This window comes from Simochromis diagramma, unplaced genomic scaffold (genome assembly GCF_900408965.1).
Source record: "Simochromis diagramma unplaced genomic scaffold, fSimDia1.1 OVJJ01000685.1, whole genome shotgun sequence".
Taxonomy (NCBI): domain Eukaryota; kingdom Metazoa; phylum Chordata; class Actinopteri; order Cichliformes; family Cichlidae; genus Simochromis; species Simochromis diagramma.
This window is the reverse complement of record NW_024387477.1, coordinates 14,118,633-14,138,427: the sequence shown is the minus strand read 5'-3', so window position 1 is coordinate 14,138,427 and position 19,795 is coordinate 14,118,633. Positions and strand designations below refer to the sequence as shown.

At 41.2% G+C, this 19,795-nt stretch overlaps 3 protein-coding genes across 5 annotated transcripts; 1 reads left to right on the top strand and 2 right to left on the bottom strand.

Moving 5' to 3' along the window:
- Window positions 1–40: 40 nt before the first annotated feature.
- On the bottom strand, window positions 41–6,157 carry LOC120724048 (seipin-like). 2 transcript variants are annotated; one of them, XM_040015977.1, is made up of 10 exons: window positions 6,025–6,157; window positions 4,830–5,085; window positions 4,675–4,753; window positions 4,237–4,380; window positions 4,091–4,126; window positions 3,412–3,546; window positions 3,164–3,261; window positions 1,603–1,726; window positions 1,433–1,493; window positions 41–1,335 (listed from the first exon to the last, which is right to left on the bottom strand). In XM_040015977.1, exons 2-10 carry the CDS (start codon window positions 5,078–5,080, stop codon window positions 1,190–1,192), a joined length of 1,074 nt encoding a protein of 357 aa, XP_039871911.1. In that variant the 5' UTR covers window positions 5,081–5,085; window positions 6,025–6,157; the 3' UTR covers window positions 41–1,189. The 2 variants fall into 2 exon arrangements, with proteins under 2 accessions (XP_039871911.1, XP_039871912.1); XM_040015978.1 differs by lacking the exon at window positions 4,091–4,126.
- A 2,709-nt stretch (window positions 6,158–8,866) lies between these two features.
- On the top strand, window positions 8,867–11,681 carry rnaseh2c (ribonuclease H2, subunit C). The gene is made up of 5 exons (XM_040015981.1): window positions 8,867–8,960; window positions 9,660–9,814; window positions 10,624–10,736; window positions 10,831–10,950; window positions 11,450–11,681. Exons 2-5 carry the CDS (start codon window positions 9,661–9,663, stop codon window positions 11,471–11,473), a joined length of 411 nt encoding a protein of 136 aa, XP_039871915.1. The 5' UTR covers window positions 8,867–8,960; window position 9,660; the 3' UTR covers window positions 11,474–11,681.
- zbtb3 (zinc finger and BTB domain containing 3) lies at window positions 11,678–19,343 on the bottom strand. Of its 2 annotated transcripts, none has more exons than XM_040015970.1 (3): window positions 19,236–19,343; window positions 17,573–18,399; window positions 11,678–17,205 (listed from the first exon to the last, which is right to left on the bottom strand). In XM_040015970.1, the coding sequence occupies exons 1-3, from the start codon at window positions 19,320–19,322 to the stop codon at window positions 16,134–16,136; spliced, it is 1,986 nt and encodes a 661-aa protein (XP_039871904.1). In that variant the 5' UTR covers window positions 19,323–19,343; the 3' UTR covers window positions 11,678–16,133. The 2 variants fall into 2 exon arrangements, with proteins under 2 accessions (XP_039871904.1, XP_039871905.1); XM_040015971.1 differs by having other exon boundaries at window positions 11,678–17,202.
- Between the last annotated feature and the right edge of the window lie 452 nt (window positions 19,344–19,795).

The window sequence follows — 19,795 nt, the reverse complement described above, 5'->3', positions numbered from 1 at the left end:
AGCTAAGGAGACACGGTGTGGATTTTTATTTATTTATTTTTTGCAACTATTGCTTAAAAAACTTGCAGTGGGGTAACCGTTTGGCTCACTGTGTTGAGCAGACAACCAATATTCTGAAAGGCTACTGCAGGAGCTGGGGTTTGAGTCTGTCTTGGGCCATTTCTGGCCCCCAGCTTCGTGCTGCTGATGTTTCTGCTGTTTTATGTGTGGATTTAAAGAAGTTATCCGTTGAGTTGATCTGTGAAGTTTTTGTTTGTAAAATTTGAGCTCTGCTTTAAACGTATTTGTCTTCATACTCAGTTGTCCGCTGGAGTTTCCCCACATTGTTTCGATTCTGGTTAGAGCCAGTTCAGGCTGTTATGTGAAAGGAGTAGCAAACACCAGTGTATAAAAGTGATTTTCGCATTAAATAGTCCTCATTTCTTAGAACAAGAATGCTCAGTTTGAAAAAAAGGTCTTTTTTTAATGGTAATGCTTCATGCAGTCAACCAGCTAAATGAATTACTTGTATTTAAAACCCCTCCCAAAACCAAAAGCAGCTTTCAGCTGATGTATTTGGAAAAGATTTTATCTAAGTGTAAATTAACATAGAAATCTTGGATTAATATGCCACTGAAACACAGGGGTGATGGCTGTGTAGGTAACTTCTTTTTCTTCTTTCAGCCACGTTCAGTTTCTACCTTTGGAGGTTGCCTCAGGGCGTCATCTGCCTCCACCTCAAACTATCCCTCTGCATGCACCCATTCACTACATCCATAAACCTCCTCCTAGATCTTTCTCTTTTCTTCCTGCTTGGCACCTCCATCTTTGTCCAGTATATCCACTATTCCTCCTCTGCACATCTCCAAACCATCCCGACCCCTCTTACTTTGTCTCCAGACTTTGTCTGTATGATTAGTGTTAACCAGCAACTACAACATTTATGATCATTGTAATTATGTGTTATTTTATTTGCAAGTGACTTATTTGTGGTGCCTATAAATACTCAAACAAATAAAACCATTTTTTTTTTCAGTCTAACATATTCCCAAGAAATGTTTTTCTCATAATGACAGGGTTTCTTTGCGGCTTTTATGTAAAATTGATTTTCTTCATCATTTTCAACCAGATATTGGCCTTAAATATTCATCTTTACATCACATTATCATGTACATTCTCTGCACATTTTCCTCCTCCTTTATCAGTTGCCTCAGGCTGCTTCTGTTTCGTTTATTTCTCCCTGACCAATTGTATCTCTGTTTTGCTGCTCTGTGCCATTTCCAACGTGAAAATGTGGTTCCTCCTGTCTCACGTCTGTGGGGTTTTGATGGAAGGGACCCAGCATTTCTGCAGTGCCTGTCAAAGAATTTGTTCCAGCAGTCAAACACAGTAAATCACACTCTTGAACTGATCCAGTTAGTTTAAACATGCATGAACATAAATAATAATGTACCTGCAGGGACAGCTCTTTCCTCCCCTTGCTGGTTGTTCTCCTCTGTCCAATTCATTCTGAACTGTAGGCAACAAGGAACTCAGTGACAGGTAAGCATGACCAGGAAGGAAAAATCTGATAATTCAAGTTTAGAGCCCTGTCTGTTTGCAGTCATGGGTCTCTCTTCTCACCCGCTGTGGTTTCACTTGAAACAGCAGCCTCATGTAGCTGAAGATGAAGATGAAACTGAGGAAGATGAAGTTGCTGAAGACGCCCACAATGGCTGATATGATGGGGAAGTAGTACAGCAAGTATCTGGTGAGGCAACGGGTAAATATTATATAAATCTCAGGAAAAAGTGTCCTGAATGTGTAGTGCAGACTAAACAAAGACCAAAAATCAAAAAGCAACAGAAAAACATCTCTTTACAGAAGCATAAACTGGGAATAAATACTAGGGAAATGTAGCACAGGACCTGGGATATGTTAGGGGGAAGTGAACTGAGGCTCTGACAAGGACAATGAGGAAGACAGCAACTACATAGGAAGCAACAACTCAAAGCAACAAACAAGGAACACAAACTCCCGAAATAAGATAACTACATGGGGAAAATGCAGACACATAAATATGAGGGACAAAGAAGAGTGAAATGATGAAGCTACTTAGAAACTAGGAGCAAAACTAAATACAAGAATACATGAAGTGAATATAAACATCAAACAAACCGGGGATCACAAAGAAGAAATAAATCAATACAACTTCAAAACTTCAAAGGTCCAAGAAACTCTGGGTAACCTGAGCCAGAACCATGACAAAAAGTACTCAAACTGTCTGCCAGAGACACCTCTCAAAGACTTAGCAGTAATGCATCTCAAAGTCTGCATGTCTCTGAGTGTGGTCACTGAGACTGGGCCAAAGTCTACACAGTGTCGGGACCTGGGGTCATTGAGTTTGGCAGCTGATTAACAAAGATGAGGATCACTGCTACCTGAATTCAAGTTTTTCAGAGCCACTTCTGAGAAACGTGTGTCTCTTTCACGTCCACATCATATTTCTATTCTATTTATTGTGGCGTTATTGAGCTGAATGTAAGTTCTGCTTCATTCCTCATAAACCACAAGTGAAAGCAGAGCCACTGGTGCCTTGGCTTATCATTGTTATATCTCTGTCAAGTAACCAACCCATGATTTTGAGGAAAATCTGACAGTTGGTCACAGAAAAAAAAAAAAAAAAAATTTATATTCCATAAATAATCAAACGTTGAAAAGTTCTAGCTGAAGCGCTCTGAGTCAGCTGGGGGTTTTTTTTTTTGGGACAATAACTTCAGTGTATTTAATGAGCCATTCAAAATTTTGCCTTCATACTACAAACATTTTCCTGGAAGAAAGCCCTCGAGGTACATATGAATGGATCGAAAACTTCTTTTGGATAAACTTTTGAGCGTCTTTATTCCCACGCAGTATTTCTGGTCGAAACCAGTCGCAGCACATGAAAGCTCTCCTTTTTGCCTACATTTCAGTTCCGGGGTAATCTGGTATGATTCCTTCTGGTCGAAGCAATTTTCTAAAATAGTGACATTTTATCATTTGTGCTCCATATGATAGTTTGGATACATCACAGTCATCAAATAGCTATAGACTGTGAAGAGAACCCTGCAATCTGAGTACACAGAGGGGCCTGGAGGAGGTTTAAACGTTACAACACGTTCTTCTTTTTTCAAGCAAATGTGTGCATTATGTGGGTAATTCTCACCTAATGCCAGAGAAATGAGCATGAATGTAGAGGTCAGATGAATATATCTGCACCTTGCTGGACATGATCTCGATGACAGCCGTGACTGAGGGAGCATACTGAACAGAGAGGGAAAATAAACTTGTTAATTAGGTGTCAGTTAAATATTGACATGCTGTTTCCGTATTAACATGTGTTCCCCTGTATCCCTGTCCTGCTTATTGCTCCCTACTCCCTTTTTATCTAACATCTATATATGCAGGACTCACTGGGTTGTCTGTGAAGTCTGAGAAGAGCTCCACCTCCAGCACTTGTTTCTGCTCGGCCGCTCCAGTCAAAAAGGCCGGGAGGAACAGCAGCGTTCCCAGCGTCCTCAGCAGGTCTGAGCGGTATCGCAGTATGCTCTGACCACAACAGCACAGCACAATATCTTTCACTTACAGTGCACATATTATTATCCAGACTCTGGGATGAATTCATTTTGCTCTTTTGTTACAAATGTGCAAGTCGGTGCAAAAGGTCTTTAGTGATGAAATTTAAAGAAAGGATTACAGATGCAGGCTCAGACGCTCATGAGTTTATACTACACCCATGAACCAATAGGCTGTTCATGGTGGTTGTGGATTAACTTACCAGGGTTTTTGTAAATTAGACACATGCATCTAAAAAGTATGGAGATTTGTAAACAATTAAAACAAAACTCATATAATTTATTTCTGTTAAATTTAAAAAAAATGCTTTAGAGTTTGAGTATCGGTGCTGAATCAAACAGTCCATGTCACATATTCATCTTGTATTTCTAAGCTGTCATGTCACATCTTTGTCCTGTCATCTCATTAACCTTAACAGTGGGATGACCTGACACAGTGGAAGACCTGCCATAAGCAGCTCTAATCTGGCTCTGAGCAGGTGATTAAAAGGGTTAGCATGCATCAGCACTGTACTCACAAAGCGAGAGCTGGAGGCAGACAGCTGATGTTTTCCCTGGGAAACACACAGCAGTGCAGCAGTGAATCACTGGAGTAGCTGTTAAAAGTACACTATTTGATTGCATGTAGACGCGCTGGTGCTGAGTGAGTATGAGTGCAGCTTACAGAGCGAGCAGAGGAGGCCACTTGCTCTCCATCCTGAGAGAAACAGGTTGTTTTAATCATAAACATCCCCAGCTCCCGATTGGTTGGGGAATCCGGCATCTCCAGCTGCAAAGACATCCGATAGGGCTGGCCGAATGTCAGCGCCTCGATATATATTACAAAAAACATATGAGTATTCTTGGAATGCATATAAATATATACATATATATAATATGAATGAATGTCTATAGGGGAACAATTATGCTTATTTCCAGCCATATATTTTTATTTTTAGAGTCTACTAGTGAGGCTTTGCATGATTCACTGTTTAAAATTTATTCACTGTCTGAAACAAGCCCTTTTTTGTTCCTCCGCACTCCGCTCCCCATTAAGGACCACTTTCTTCCTCTAAAGAAAAGCCTAATAAGTCCCCTGCATGGAGTAAACTGATGAACTTACATGTTTTTTATTTCTGATCAGAGAGATGTTGGCCATAGGGTAAGAGCACAAAAACGAAGCTGGAGATTCACAGTCTGTCCTGAAGATTAAAACATGAATAAATGAGAAAGAATGTACCACAGAAACAGAAGCTGGATGGGACTTGACATACACACCTGTAGTAGTAGTTCACAGGTGCAGAAAAAGTCGCCTGGGGCATGTAAGAGTAGTAGAAAGTCCCGTACAGAAATGCAGCGATCCATAGGAGGAGGAAGACAAATGAGAACACAATTGAGAGCTGTACGAGTCTCTGCCGGGCCCGTGACATCGCAATGAATACAGCGTACTGGATCTTCACCAGCACCCGACCAATAAGGACTGATGGTTCTGCATCATCTTCTGAGTGCAAGTTGCTTTGTCGCTCCATTAAATCTAAAAACCAAACAAGCAGTGAAGGTTAATAAAACACATCGATAAAGGTTATTTTATGGAAATAAGGACTCATATGGACTCAGCCAAAGCAGGTTAAGATCCACATTTGTGAGTCTGAAAATGTTTCAGTGTTATCTAAGACGTCATCTGCTTCACATTTTCCTGAAATACAGACACACTGAGCATTTCATTCACTCCCAGACCCTCAGTGTGGCTGATGATGTTATGATGTTTCGGCACAAGCCTTCACATTCATGTTACCGAGATCTGCAAAACCGCTGAGTCCAATCAAAGTCACATGCAGAGTTCTTTCATATCAGATGACTTCAAACTGTGTCAGCAGTCAACTGCCAGACTGATAATATTCAGCGGTAAATCAAAGTCTGATGGTACTTTTCTGTGTCCATAATGTCATCAGTTTTGATAAGATCTCCAAAACCACTGACTGAAATGCAGCCCAAACCATGATAGAGCCTCCACTGTGATTTACAGATGGCTGTACACACAGTTCTTGTGTAATTTGGCATTCCTCAGCATGTTCCCAATATTTCCCTTCCTTAAGAATGGCTTTTTCTCTCAGATCCACTGCAGTTTTATTTTTTAGGAATGACATTTCTTCTTTTGTCCTCCACTTGTCCAGTTTCCTCAAATTTTTAAGGAGACACTGCACACCATGATGAGATATGGCAGCTCTTTGAAAATCCCTTTGTTGTTGCAAAAAAAAAAAAAATGTCTATGGAACTGTTATCTTTGACATTTTTATAGATGATAAATATAAATGAGGGGTAGCTCAAGAATTTTACACAACACTGTAAATCATAAAAGAAGAAGGGAGTTGAGACTTTCTCTTCACGTGAATCCTGATAAAGCATTCAAGAAAAAAGTAGGATCCCATACAACATGCCTGTAACAGTTATCTGTCCTGCTATAAAAACTCACCTCTTGCTTGCGCTGGCTTTGTGAGCAGTTAGGAAACGTCTTCTTCTTCCCCTGAAGTCCCCTCAGTGGAGGCTTGACACAGATTTTATGCAATATGAGCAAAACTCCCCCAGGAAACTTCTCCTTAGTGGCTCTCGGACTCACATTGGACAGGATTTAGTCCATCCCACACTAAGACAGATGCTGCTGCCAACTGTAGCAGAGTTCTCAGAACTGAGCAAGACTGAAGTAACACTGCGACACACGTCATCAAAATACTCAGAATGTACGAGACATTTCAAAGTGTACTATGACATGTGAGATTATTTAGTGATGGTGCTTGAAATAATGCCTACAAACTCACATATTCAGTGTTTGAATCCATAGCGTAACAAATGCTAACTCATGATCTAATGCTGCATGAGGTCTAATATTCTGAACTGTGTATTGGTTTTATGTCCAGCAGAAACTGATAATCATATCAAACTGTCTGCTGAACTGATCATTTATTGTTGATCTATTTTGTTTTATCTCGTGGTCCATCGTCCCCAGGGGTTTTTTGTTTCCGTTTTGTGTTCTGCTTCATGTCTTTTTTAATAGCATTATTACTGGCAGTGATAATAGTCTCCCCAGTGTTTCTGTCTGTATCACCCTCTGTCTATTTTCTGTTTTAATGCTTTGTTCCCCCTTTTGTTCCTTTGCCTCTGATATCCAGTTACGTGTTAGTATTCATGTTTCCAACAGCCTCCTTATCAGTTTGTATTAGTTTTATTTGTATTTGTATTAGTTTTATTTCACATCTTGTTCCTCTCCTGTTAGGAACGTTCAGAGAGCTACACTCCTGTCTTCCAATTTATCTGTTAGTTCATTTCAACACTGTTTTGTGTTGTCTTGTTTTTGTCTGTTATTTTAATATATATATATGAACAACATGGTTCACGCCTACTGGCTAAAGAAGCTGACTGCACTCCACGAGTGTCTGGCAGCACAAATGAGCCAGCTGCTAGTTAACGAGGGACACCCGGAATGGCTAACCAAAGGTCGGACGGTCCTGATCCCCAAGGACCCCAAGAAGGGACCGGTCCCCTCCAACTACCGACCAATAACCTGCCTCAGTACTACATGGAAGCTCCTGTCAGGCATCATATCGGCTAAGATGAACAGGCACATGGGTCAATACATGAGCGGGACACAGAAAGGAATTAGCAAGAATGCCAGAGGCGCAAAACACCAGCTACTGGTAGACAGAACAGTCAGCTGAGACTGCAAGACCAGACTGACCATGCATGGAGGGTTTCACCCCAAGTCCAGCACCCTGAGGCTGTACGCTAAGCAGAAGGAAGGGGGCTGGGGACTGGTGAGTGTCAGCACCACAGTCCAGGATGAGACAACGTACATCCAAGAATACATTGGGAAGATGGCCCCAACTGACCGAGTGCTCAGTGAATACCTCAGGCAGCAGAAACCCAAGAAAGAGGAGGGAGACGAGGAACCATCATGGAAGGACAGGCCCCTGCACGGTATGTACCACCGGCAGATAGAGGAGGTGGCTGATATCCAGAAATCCTACCAGTGGCTGGACAAAGCTGGACTGAAAGACAGCACAGAGGCACTAATCATGGCAGCACAAGAACAAGCTCTGAGTACAAGATCCATAGAGGCTGGGGTCTATCACACCAGGCAAGACCCCAGGTGCAGGCTGTGTAAAGATGCCCCAGAGACAATCCAGCACATAACAGCAGGGTGCAAGATGCTAGCAGGCAAGGCATACATGGAACGCCATAACCAAGTGGCCGGCATAGTGTACAGGAACATCTGTGCCGAGTATAACCTGGAAGCCCCGAGGTCAAAATGGGAGACGCCCCCAAGGGTGGTGGAGAATGACCGAGCTAAGATCCTGTGGGACTTCCAGATACAGACGGACAAAATGGTGGTGGCTAACCAACCGGACATAGTGGTGGTAGACAAACAGAAGAAGACGACCGTAGTGATCGATGTAGCGGTTCCGAATGACAGCAATATCAGGAAGAAGGAACACGAGAAGCTGGAGAAATACCAAGGGCTCAGAGAAGAGCTCGAGAGGATGTGGAGGGTGAAGGTAACGGTGGTCCCCGTGGTAATCGGAGCACTAGGTGCGGTGACTCCCAAGCTAGGCGAGTGGCTCCAGCAGATCCCGGGAATAACATCGGAGATCTCTGTCCAGAAGAGCGCAGTCCTGGGAACAGCTAAGATACTGCGCAGGACCCTCAAGCTCCCAGGCCTCTGGTAGAGGACCCGAGCTTGAAGGATAAACCACCCGCAGGGGCGTGCTGGGTGTTTATATATATATAAAACATATATATATATATATATATATATATATATATATATATATATAAAAATAAATGAAATGAAACACTGAGATCTCTTACTTAAGTAAGAGTAAGTACTTGTTATGTGCTACTTATGTGCTACTCAAAATGTATTTATTTATGTTAATAATTATGTAATAATTACTTTATTATGTTATATATGATATTATGCAGACATATAATATATGTATATATACGTACATAATAAAATACAAAGACTTATATTAAATGAAAATTGGGAATGAACGTGTTTTTAAAAAAAAAAATAAACCTTTAAAATCGAAGCAATTGAGTTGGCCGCTAATTTCACTTCAAATAGAAAGCAAAATTACAAAGACAGGTGTTTAACCCCCCACCAAATAAATAAATAAATAAAAAGGATACGGCTAACTATCTCATATCCAGAGGTGCGAGTGTAATTCACAGTTCAAGGGCGAAAACATCGAGCTTCACCGGGAGGAGGCGCTATTCTGGGGCTGAGCAGAAAAAAACCGCCAAAATATCTTCTGGCGTAGAAGAAGAAGGTTTTGTCCAATCACAAGCTGTGTTTGTTGTTTACCGGAAAAGATCCAGTTTAACGTTTCACGTTTGGAAAACTGCAGAAAGGTAAGGGTGGAGATATATGTCTTTTAAATAAATGTAAGACTTTTATTGCATGTTGTATGTTATTTAATAGGAATTATTTTTTTCTCTGGGATTCTTTGGAAAACATGCATGTGCTCACTTTGAGTATGTCGTATTCTGTGTATGAAAAATGGAGATCAACAAATAACCATTCTTATCGAAAGCCAGAAAAAAAATATTGTTTTAAAGTAAGTATTACTTTTGGCTGCTCTCAGATACTCAGATAGACTGAAAGCTGTCCACCAAAAAGTTTCATCCTGTGCTGTGATGCATGGATTACATAGCTGAAGGTCTGACAGACAGTTATGGTTGACAGGCAATCAGACAAGTAGGCTGGCAGAACAACAGAAAAAGCTGTAAACAGGTGGAGTAACATTAAAGTCACCATGAGTTCTGAATCAATTGCAGATGATTCATTGTTTGTTTTATTTTTGAGTACACTAGTGTGCTGGACATAAGAGCTCAAAAAACCTACTATTGTGAACCTACAGTGACATCTGAAAAATTATTTTAATTGCAGAAAAACACTCAGATTAAAGGCTGAACTTTGTGGCTCAGTTTGTCTCACATACAATTTTTCCCCCTTTTTTTGTAGTCTGTGACTGTGTTTGATAAAAGAGACTGAGGTTAAATTAAAAACTAAAAATGTACTTTCTTTTTTCTTCTGTCTCCTGGCTGCAGGATGTCCTGTAATTCCAGTGTTATTCGACTTTGTGCATCATCAGTGGGACAGGCACCGCAAACTCCAGTCCACCTCATGCCATGTGAGATTGAACACAATGGGCCAGCACAGGTCAACCAATACTTCACTGCTACCACCAAAGACCAGAAACAAGGTAAACACAAAATCTTTTGATATCTGCTAATATGGATTAATCCACAGTGGACAGATAAAAATGTAGAGATAAAAGATCACTAAATGTGTAAATAAAGCAAACAGCTGCCAGTATCCTGGTTTTAAACTATTTTTGCTGCTTTTTTAATAACTGCTGTTTCTGATATGATTAATTTGTTTTGGGGGTAAAAGTGGAATGGTTTTTAAGAATTCTTGGGAATTTTTAGTTAAAGTGAGTTGCTATTTAACACTTAAGTAAGTAATAAAAATGTAGCTTTATTGTCCTTTTTGAGACAGAAAACACTAACAAAGCGCAAAAACCAGCATATGCTAAAGCAAAGTGGACACATATGAACACTACCCGAATGTCTGTCTGAACAGATGAGTTTTAAGCTTCATTATAATGGATGCCACAGAGTAAAGGGTGTGTGTAGAAAGTGGTAAACTATTCCCTAGTTTTGGAGGTTTGGAAGTCACTATCATATTTAGTTTTCAAATGGGTTTGCAGAATCACAAGAAGACCCCTACCTAAGGACTTGAGAACACAAGTGGAGTAGTTTGACAAAATATGTGGGGACCTCAACCTGTAAGGTCATAAAAGTGAGACCCAAGATTTTAAACAATTCAAAAACTTTAAAAGTGGGATGTTATGCGAAGACTTATGAGAGTGAGTTAAAGCCTTACAGGATCAGTTTAGACAGACTGGAGGTGACAAGTACCGTAGGTGCTTTAGGAAAGAAAACTGTGCATTACACAGCACACATCAAGAATCCTCAATGCTTTGTTTTGTTTTTTCCTTTCACATTGCAGATAAGTCAGTGTCATTCAGGGGACGTGGGTTAAAGGGGCAGGAGATCAGCTGTCCGCAGGGCTACACGGGGCTGGTACTGAAAGAGATCAACAAACCCGGCTCAGACCAGGAGGTAAATACCACTGGAGTTGTGGGTCCAAGCACTATTTCATAAAATCAGATGCGTAGATGAGGTTTTTGTAACTTGTGTTTATGTGTGTTTTCAGGACAGGACAGTGAAAGTATCTTCTGTATTTGACAAAATGACCTACTGGAACCTGGAAACACCTCCTAATTCAGACGATACTATTATGATGGCAATGGATTGGCCTGATTTGGCTGAGGCAGTGAGTTGTTTTTTTTCCCCTCTTGGATCCATTAATCCAAGATCAGACCAAACTTTGTCTCCTAGTAATTAATATTTAATACATTTAACATAAATAATGTGTTTTTTTGGTGAAATATGACCCAAACAAGCTTGGGATACCCTTGGCTGTATTTTGGAGCAGGTTCATATACTATTCAGTCACCTTTAATCACATCCTACAAGAAATTAAGCATGTAATACCAGTTGTTGCTTGAAGCTGCTGTTCTGAGTTAATTACCAGTTATTTCCTGGATCTATATTACATTTCCATCTGTGGCTATTCAGTACATGTTCACCGGGTTTCATAAATATAACGTTTTCTTGTAAACTCAAATTACACTGCACTGAAAACCTCAGTTGAGGCTCATTCTCTTTGGTGGAGGAACTGTGTTTAATTCAACTGATGAAAATGCAAAAGACACAGACAGAAATATTTTCAGATATTTGCAGGTTTGTCCTGATATTTTGTCCCTTCACAGATCCACGCTCCAGTAGAAGACTGAAGAGGCCGCCTGATGTCTCCTCAGCATTTTACATATGAAATGCGCCGCTTGCTGGTTATTCATGATAACTGGTGGAAAGGCTTAAGAAATATTTTCAGTAAGTGTTGCTTTTGCAGAGCAATAAGTTACACAACCCTTGTATATATCTTTAATGACATGTTTTTTTTCTAGTGAACAAAAAATAAATAAATAAAAGTCACTGACCAAAGTGTGCAATGTTTTATTCACTGAAAAAATTACCATGTTCATGTGGCACGTTCTACTCAACACTGTTTATTCACAAGGGCACATTTAGACTCTGTAGACTGGCTACTATAAAACCCTCTAATATGTATTAACTGCAATTATGATATGATAACGGTATGGTAATAACGACACACAGCAGCTGTCATACAAATACACTTAAGGTGGTGCAGAATGAAAGAGTGTTTAACATTAACTTAACGTTTAAACAGAAGGCAGAAAACTGCATGTGTTCAAGTGTGTCGATACTGTGGTGGTTCTCAGTCATGGTAGTTTCAAGTGCTTGAAAACTATTCATTGCAAATGCGTAAATGACCCTCAGGTCCACCTCCAAGGATACAGTCCCCACTAAGACTCTCAGACAGCTGATGAAGCCTCTTGGATGAGAGGCAAGAAGAACATAAAGAAGTCCAGCTGCCTTCTTTTCAAGCACTTGAGACGATATGCTGTTCTGTCAAATTACAGAAGTAAAACTGGTATGAGATTAATCAACCTGTTAGCTAATCAAGAAATGTTGGCCAGGAGCGTTCAGGGTTTTGTCTCCTTGACAACGTTTGATTGTATCTGATGAACAATGTCAAACAAAGTCTGAAATGTGTGGTGATAAGACGCAGAAGTTACGACCGGACATGCACAGAGCTGGGAGCATAACTTGCAGTAAACTACAATGTAAAATCCAATCCTGTGCAGGTCACTGGAAATAAAAAAGTTAATTTAACACCTTTATCCATTTCCATTATTTTCAGATGCAACTTCAGTATTTCTGGATCAGTTACTTTATGTTCCTCATTTGACACTTACTGCATTGGAGATAAAGAGGAAGGAAATGAAAACAAGAGAAAGAAACAAGTCAGGTATTGACAAAGTGACTTCAAAACAGTTCGAGCTCACATTTGGGGGTTTAAAATGGCACAAAAATCAACTTTCTGGCACTGAAAGAGCAGTCATACAAATTTAACAAATAAAAAAATAAAACCTTTGTGTTTGTTTTGAGTTAATAAAGCATAAGTGGTATAGTATGTCACATGACTAATATTTTTAGACATCTTTTTCATCTCTGATAATTTTAACAAACATACATCTTTGATGCAACAATGATGAAGATATTTAAAATTACAAACTTGGGTGCAAGGTGTCACTTAATATTACAAAGAGTACACAATAGTACAGCTATCAAATCTGTTCCAGGGCTCCAGTAGACAACAGTGAACATTAAACAGATTAGATTTGTGAATAAAAGAAGTACCAATATGTGTGGGTAAGATTGGGATCAAATTTCCAGAAAGGAAAGTTGGGGTATCTGTGGAGTGTTTTTAAAGTGAGAGATATAAAAGTCAGTCAGTGGCAGGGGTGGGAAATTTTCTCTCGGCCACTCAAACATTTAACCAGCCACGATTTTTATTTTTTGTGTGTAACATTTGCCTTGTTACACGTGTGTGTAACATTTGCAATGTTGCGTTATATTTACTCCAGAAATATAACGCCACATTGCAAATGTTACTGATCGATTTTTCCTCCCTCTTCTAGATCCCCCTTTTCCATTAGTACCTACTCGGATTGATTTGCCACGGGACTCAACTCAGATCGACTGGTTCTCCATTACAAATCAGTACTACCTAACCTGCGTGGTTGTCATCACAGCAATGCGTCAGAAAACCCTGCAACTTTATTAATATGTGACATGAACACTACAAAAAAAGGTGGACGTTGAGGCAAGAATATACCTGCTGCTCGGTCTGTGGCTTTTCGTCAGACTTGGGGACCACAGAGTTATTTTTGTAGCCATTTCCCCTGCTGCTGGGTTTCAAAAATGGTGGTTTCAATTTTCACGAATGCGACGCTCTCATGACTCATTGAGTGACGCTACCGACAAACGTCACATTTTAGTACCTGCTCAGGTCGCATAATGGCATTTACAGCAGACTAGCAGCAATTAAGATGCATTGTTGCCCGCGAAACGTCAGTAGTGCAAATTGATTGTAGTTTTTTCTGTTCAAATTTAAACCCGCAACAGTGGCTTGTGCATTGTTCAAATTTACACACCACTTCATAAATTTACAGACATTTGGCCAGTGTCGGGTCCTAATTTCCACCACTGGCCAGTGGGTAAACTGAGCTCTACTGTTCAAGTTAACACGTGAGACATACAGAGGTAACTGTGTGGTAAGTTTAAAAGGGTGCTTTAGAAAACTTTTAACCATCAGATTTCAATTTTAACTCTATTAATATTTTAAAAGTAAGCAGAATCAAGTATGAATGCAAGTTAGACAGGTGACTGCGGAGGTAAGAACTGATTTGGGTAATGTGTGTTAAAAAAAATAATCCAAAACATATTAGGTCTTGATGGATGCTCAATCATCCAGGTAAGTAAATCCCAAAAGGTTGATTCTGTTCATCTGAACGTAGCGTTTTCAATTGGAGAAACGTTTTGTCACTCATCCAAGTGACTTCTTCTGTCTTAGCTGACTTACAATGCTTCTAGATGAGAATACTCTTAAAAAGGTGTTTGAATTCACTGAGAAGGCTCGTCTAGCACAGCATGAGAAGTCTAAGACCAGACAACAAAGGAAGTTTGACTTACTAGTTGTGCGTCGGAAACGACAGCAAAATACAGAGAGTGTCCCCAGCAGCCAGAAGAGAGAAGAATTCCACAACAAAGATGTGGACAAGTGGGTGAAAAATTTGTCTGACAGACAACTCACTCAACCAGAGAAAAACATCCTTGCAAAAGGTTTGAACTTTGCTGTGACGCTGTGACAAATCCCACTAGTGGAACTGATCACAGCCACAGAAACAGCAATTCGACAACAACAACAGTGCAGACTTGGAAGCAGAACAACTACAGAGTTCCAGCCTGTCTCAGCAATGCAAAGCCCCCAGCATCTAACATCAGCATGGAGGAGAGGAAGGCTCTCACATCACTTAGTAATGACAATAACATTATCATCCTTCCGGCAGACAAGGGTAGGTGCACGGTCTTGCTAAACCAGAAAGACTATCATGAGAACATGCTGTCACTGCTCAGTGACAAAAACTTATAAACCCCTCAAACGAGACCCAGGAAGTGGCTACAGGAAGAGGGTGGTAGATTGTCTGAAGCAGTTAGAACAAGACAACGCTATTGACCGGACCTCATATGACAAGCTATAGGGGAATCAACACCAAGTCTATACGGTTTGCCGAAGACACATAAACAGGGTGCACCTTCAAGACCAATTGTCTGTATGATCAACTCACCCATTGGTAGACAGCTCTGAACACCGCATCCTAATGCTGGTTTGAGTGGGGAGTCAAGAAGGCCATTTAGGTGAAAAAGCAAAGACCATCTCTGAATCGAGGAGGGGGCCAACGGTACATCTTTCGTGATCTTACAATGCAGCCATTCCCCAACTCTCTGTGAACGGTACTCATGGCCATTGATCAGTGGTTTTGATCAGTGGATGTTGATCAATGGTCAGGACAATTTGCACATTAATAATCAAGGAACTGACCTTACAACCCATTGTTCATTCAGTGAGCTTGTTCTGTTATTGTGCAATGTATAATGTACTGTTTATAAGGTTGGGGAAACCTGCAGTCAGCTGAGACTGAAGAAGATAATCGGTGAGTGACGAAACGATTCTCCCATTGAAAATGCTACATCCAGATGAACAGAACCAACCTTCTGGGGCAAAACAGGTTATACGTCTAGGATTACCTGAAACAAAAGTTCATAAATTGAGGAAATAATTAGCTAGATAGAGACTGATTGGATGATGGGAGATTGGAAAATATGTGCAGCAGGCTAAGCGTAATTTATGGTCTCAAAAATGTGTTTGTCAGCGTACATCTTTCCATTCGGGGTGAAAAATACAGAACAGGCAGTGGCTGCAGTTGACAACTTTTTACTGTTTTAACACTCTGCTTCACTTCAGCTCTTTTGTATGTCATATATGCTGTATGTATGCTGATGGATCAACAACAGCACAAGCAAAAGTAGCTCACAGACCGGTTGCACCACATACTTTGTACACTGCCTCCATATGACAACAGAGCTCTCTGCAGGTATACGGGCAACCCCAAAACTACCAGCGGACAGCAAACATGCTCTCTTTGTTGGACCATAAACTCAGCTTTAGAGTGATTAAGGACAAAGAGAGATGGAAACATACTGATGAATGAAACGTGTGGTGAGCAGATGGAAGGAGTACTTTAAGGAGCTGATGAATTAAAAAAATCAGAGAAGAGGACAGACAAAAGATAGTGAATCAGGAAATGCAGAGGATTAGTAAGGAGGAAGTGAAGGCAGCTATGAAGAGAATAAAGAGAGGAAAGGTGGTTGGTCCAGATTACATACCGAACAGTATGGAGTCTTTGAGAAAATGTACATACTGTACATTTTGTTGTTGTGTTGTTGTGGAATTGAAAGGTGTCTGTGTTAGCTAAGAGGTGGAGGTGGTGGTGGTGGCTGCGCTGGCAGAGAGGACTCTGTGTCTGCTTTGCTGCGTTTGGCTGGCAGTGTGTGGTCATGCGCTTTGCGAATGTGTCGGTACAGATCGCCCGATTGTGTGTAGCTTCGGTAGCAGTAGCGACACTCATACGGCCGCTCCCGTGTGTGCACAATGGCGTGGCGTCTCAGGGTGTAGGTGCACGAGAAAGTTTTTCCACAGACACCACACGTTGGTACGTCCTCTACGAAGTTTCCTACAGAGTCCTGGAGCTCCTGGAAATATGCAACAGGGTCGGAGTGCTGCTGAGATGTGGATGGAGGAATGAGGGATGCAGTGAAAGAGGAAGCATCCTGGGAGGAAGGTCCAGCCCCAGAGGAGGAGGAGGAGGGAGAGAGGGGGAAGGAGTAATCATTTGTTTGGGAGGTCAATTGTAAGAAGCCCTGTGGGTGAGAAGAGAGAAACTGAGGGCTGTTCAGATCTTCTTCCTGGATGTCATCTTCAAAGTCATCATCAACTTCCATCACGGGTTCTCTCTCTTTGCTTTCCTCTTTCTCATCCTCTAGCTCTTCATCTGATATAACAATGGCCTCCACTTTGACTTTCACATTCTCTCCATCATTGCCTCTCCTATCTGTTCCCATTAGAGGGTGATTTTTAGTATTAGATGAAGCTCCAGTGCCCCCCTCAGGTCCTTTAAGCATTTGTCTCTGAGGAGGAGGAGCAGCAGCGAGGGATTCTGAGCTCTGGGTTTGAAGCGATATGGCACTCTGAATTCGGATCTGTGGAGGCGCACGCCGGGACAGCGTCTTTGGTGCGCTTAATTGTAAATGTGAGGTCAGAGCTGATGCTTGGATCAACATAACCATCTGCTGTCCTTTGCCTAATGTACTTCTGTCATCAGTCACTGAGGGTTCCCCTAAAGAGCCATTGCGTGGGAGTTGCGGTTCATCAGGATGTGCACTGGATTCTGACTGGGGAAGAGCAACCAGTGAGCGACCAGCAGCCTGGCTCACTGGGACCAGAGAAGAAGAAGATGAGGAGGAAGGCTGCTGGTTACTGCTGAAAAATAAAAAGGAAGATACAAAGCCTTTTGATAAAAAGAAATAAGAATGTTCAATTTCTTATGGTTTAATCTAAATAATGATCATTAGTCCTCTCAGTGAAGGCTGTATTGAAATCAGATTTAACTTTACTTCTCCTGTTGTTTATATGTATGTATATATATATATATATATATATATATATATATATATATATATATATATATATATATATATATATCCTTACACCCTTAAAAACATCTGATTATGAAACTGAATTAAAGACAACACTAAATAATTATAGAACAGAATTAAGTAATGTATGCTGCCATTGAAATTTTCTTGTTTTTCCTTATTTTCTGTCTGTAAATCAACAATTTATCTACCTGCATGTCTCAGTGGTGCTACAAGGACTACAGAGTGCTGTGCCTTCTCCCTGATGCACAGCCCCCATCCTGATGTGACCTCCAGGAGCAGGGGCAGACTGGCCTGTGATGAAGCCTTGCACCAGCTCTCCACCTGGGGGCAGAGGAGGGCCATCCATGCCTGGCTGGGTGGTATCGGCGAGATCGGGGCTCAAAGGAGTCTGAACTCGTGCCTCTGATGACTGCCCACCAGTCCTTTGTTCAGACTTCACAGTCTCCACATGGCTCCTCTCTGCCACCATGGATGCTGATAACAGTGGTGCAGCTATGGTGACTGGATTTGAGTGATCTGATGCCATGGCCACCATGGGCTCTGCTCCACGGTCACCCCCATCCTTCCTCCGTGTCTCTATTTCCTTCCTCGAACCAGCACTCTCTTCAGAGCGTGTGCTGTCTGCCTCAGCCAGAGGCCCTCGTCTCTGCAGCCGCCTCTTGCAAACTCTTACTACCTCATTCATGTGTAGAAAGCTTGCAGCTGCCAATACGTCCTCCACTGGAGGTGACTCTTCAAGCTGCAGCACTCCTTCATAGACAAAGTCCAAGAGCAAGCCAAATGCAGCTGATGTGACAATGTCACTGTCGAGCGTGACAGAGCTGCTGGTGCTGTTTCCTCCTGGAGAGTCTGAGTAGAACATATGGAAGAATGGCGAGCAGGAGGCCAAAACAGCCCGGTGAGCCAGGAAACGGGATGAGCCCACCAGGACGGTGCAGTCACAGAGGAAGCCCCGCTGGCGCTGAGACCGCAGGGCGGACAGCAGCTGCTGGGAATGCTGAGGAAACTCCATCACCTGAGCAAAAGAGACAGGGAGAGATGCGTTTAACCCCTACAAGTGAAAGCTTCTGTATGAAACTATACTGAATCACAATACAGTAAAGCAAAGCACAATTATACAAAAAGAGGATCTGTTCTTGTGGGATAACTGTAGGTAAATATTGTGCACTGGAAAATGTTTAAAATGTCCTCAAAGCTGGAAACAGATTATAGTTATCACAGTGTGTAATAAAGCATTTATGACATGTCTGCTTTATAGGGAGACAACATGTTACCTATGCACAAAATAAAGCACAATAACCTAAATAAGTTAATTAACTTATTTTCTCTGAGTGACTAGGGTGAAACAGTAACAGTGTGATTTTTTTTTAGATGTACTCTTTAGATAAATTAATGTTAATGCTTAGATAAACATCTAATAATATTTTATAAGACTACCTGTAGAGAAATCATAGGGGGACACTACAGCTAAATACAACACAAACATTTCCTAATTACTTACACTTACTAACAAAATATATATGATTTCTGACACTGTTCCATATAAACGATAACTGTTGAATAATGACATGTCTCATCTAATTTTGCACCAAGATACATTACTTTTCCAGAACAGACACTGGATAATGCCGAGGTCAGAATTGCTAGTGCAAGATTTATACAGTTATATACAGTTATGCAGTTTTTTGTTGTTGTTGTTTTTAAATCATTATACCAGTAAATAAATGGCTACGGCTATAAATAAAAAAGAGAGAAGCTATTTTTAAAATTGGAAATGGATTATTTGGAGCAAAAAGTTAAAGTGGCTATCACCATATATCGAGAGAGAGAGAGATAAAATAAAAGACTCACGGCAAACTCTTCGTGTTTCCGTCTTTCAGCGCTGTTTAATGGCAGGTAAGACTTTAAACAGCCGTCCAGCTTTAACGTTGCTAACATTAGGTTTCCATGGTGACCTGCTCGAATTCTTCGGTCCGCTGGCAGATCTCTTCATCCACGAGCTCAATCTGTAACATGGGACGTTTCACACAAACAGGAGAAGAAGAAGCACGACTGAAAGCGTACACTTTTCAGAAATCCCCCCCCCCCCCCTGCTGCCCAGCCAGAAATTCAGGTAACCCAAGCTCAACGATGCTAGCATTAGTTAGCCAAGTTAGCTCAGGTTCTGTGTTCAGTTCCAGCACCAGGAGTATCCGGACAGTCCCTACTTTAGAGCCCGCTATTTACCAGATAGGTTCTTATTTACCACGGACGGAAACGATCGTTTATATTCTTGAGTGCGTCATTGTTTTTGGTGGGTGTCCTGAACATTTTCTTACCTGCAGCCACTCAGACAACAGCTGTCTGTCTGAGTGATGTTTTCCTCCAGGACAAAAAAAAAAGAAAAGAAAAGAAAAGAAAAAAAAAAACCC

Bases quoted from the DNA above. Each gene is read 5' to 3' on its own strand.
- LOC120724048 (XM_040015977.1), bottom strand. From the start codon at position 5,080: ATGGAGCGACAAAGCAACTTGCACTCAGAAGATGATGCAGAACCATCA. The intron at 3,262-3,411 runs GTGAGTCCTGCA...CTCTCTGTTCAG, and splicing joins CAGACTTCACAGACAACCCA to TATGCTCCCTCAGTCACGGC. The intron at 1,727-3,163 runs GTGAGAATTACC...TTGCCTCACCAG, and splicing joins GCTCATTTCTCTGGCATTAG to ATACTTGCTGTACTACTTCC.
- rnaseh2c (XM_040015981.1), top strand. From the start codon at position 9,661: ATGTCCTGTAATTCCAGTGTTATTCGACTTTGTGCATCATCAGTGGGA. The intron at 10,737-10,830 runs GTAAATACCACT...GTGTGTTTTCAG, and splicing joins AACCCGGCTCAGACCAGGAG to GACAGGACAGTGAAAGTATC. The intron at 10,951-11,449 runs GTGAGTTGTTTT...GTCCCTTCACAG, and splicing joins GGCCTGATTTGGCTGAGGCA to ATCCACGCTCCAGTAGAAGA.
- zbtb3 (XM_040015970.1), bottom strand. From the start codon at position 19,322: ATGTTAGCAACGTTAAAGCTGGACGGCTGTTTAAAGTCTTACCTGCCA. The intron at 18,400-19,235 runs GTGAGTCTTTTA...TCTTTTGCTCAG, and splicing joins GGAAACACGAAGAGTTTGCC to GTGATGGAGTTTCCTCAGCA. The intron at 17,206-17,572 runs GTAGATAAATTG...TTTATTTTTCAG, and splicing joins AGCACCACTGAGACATGCAG to CAGTAACCAGCAGCCTTCCT.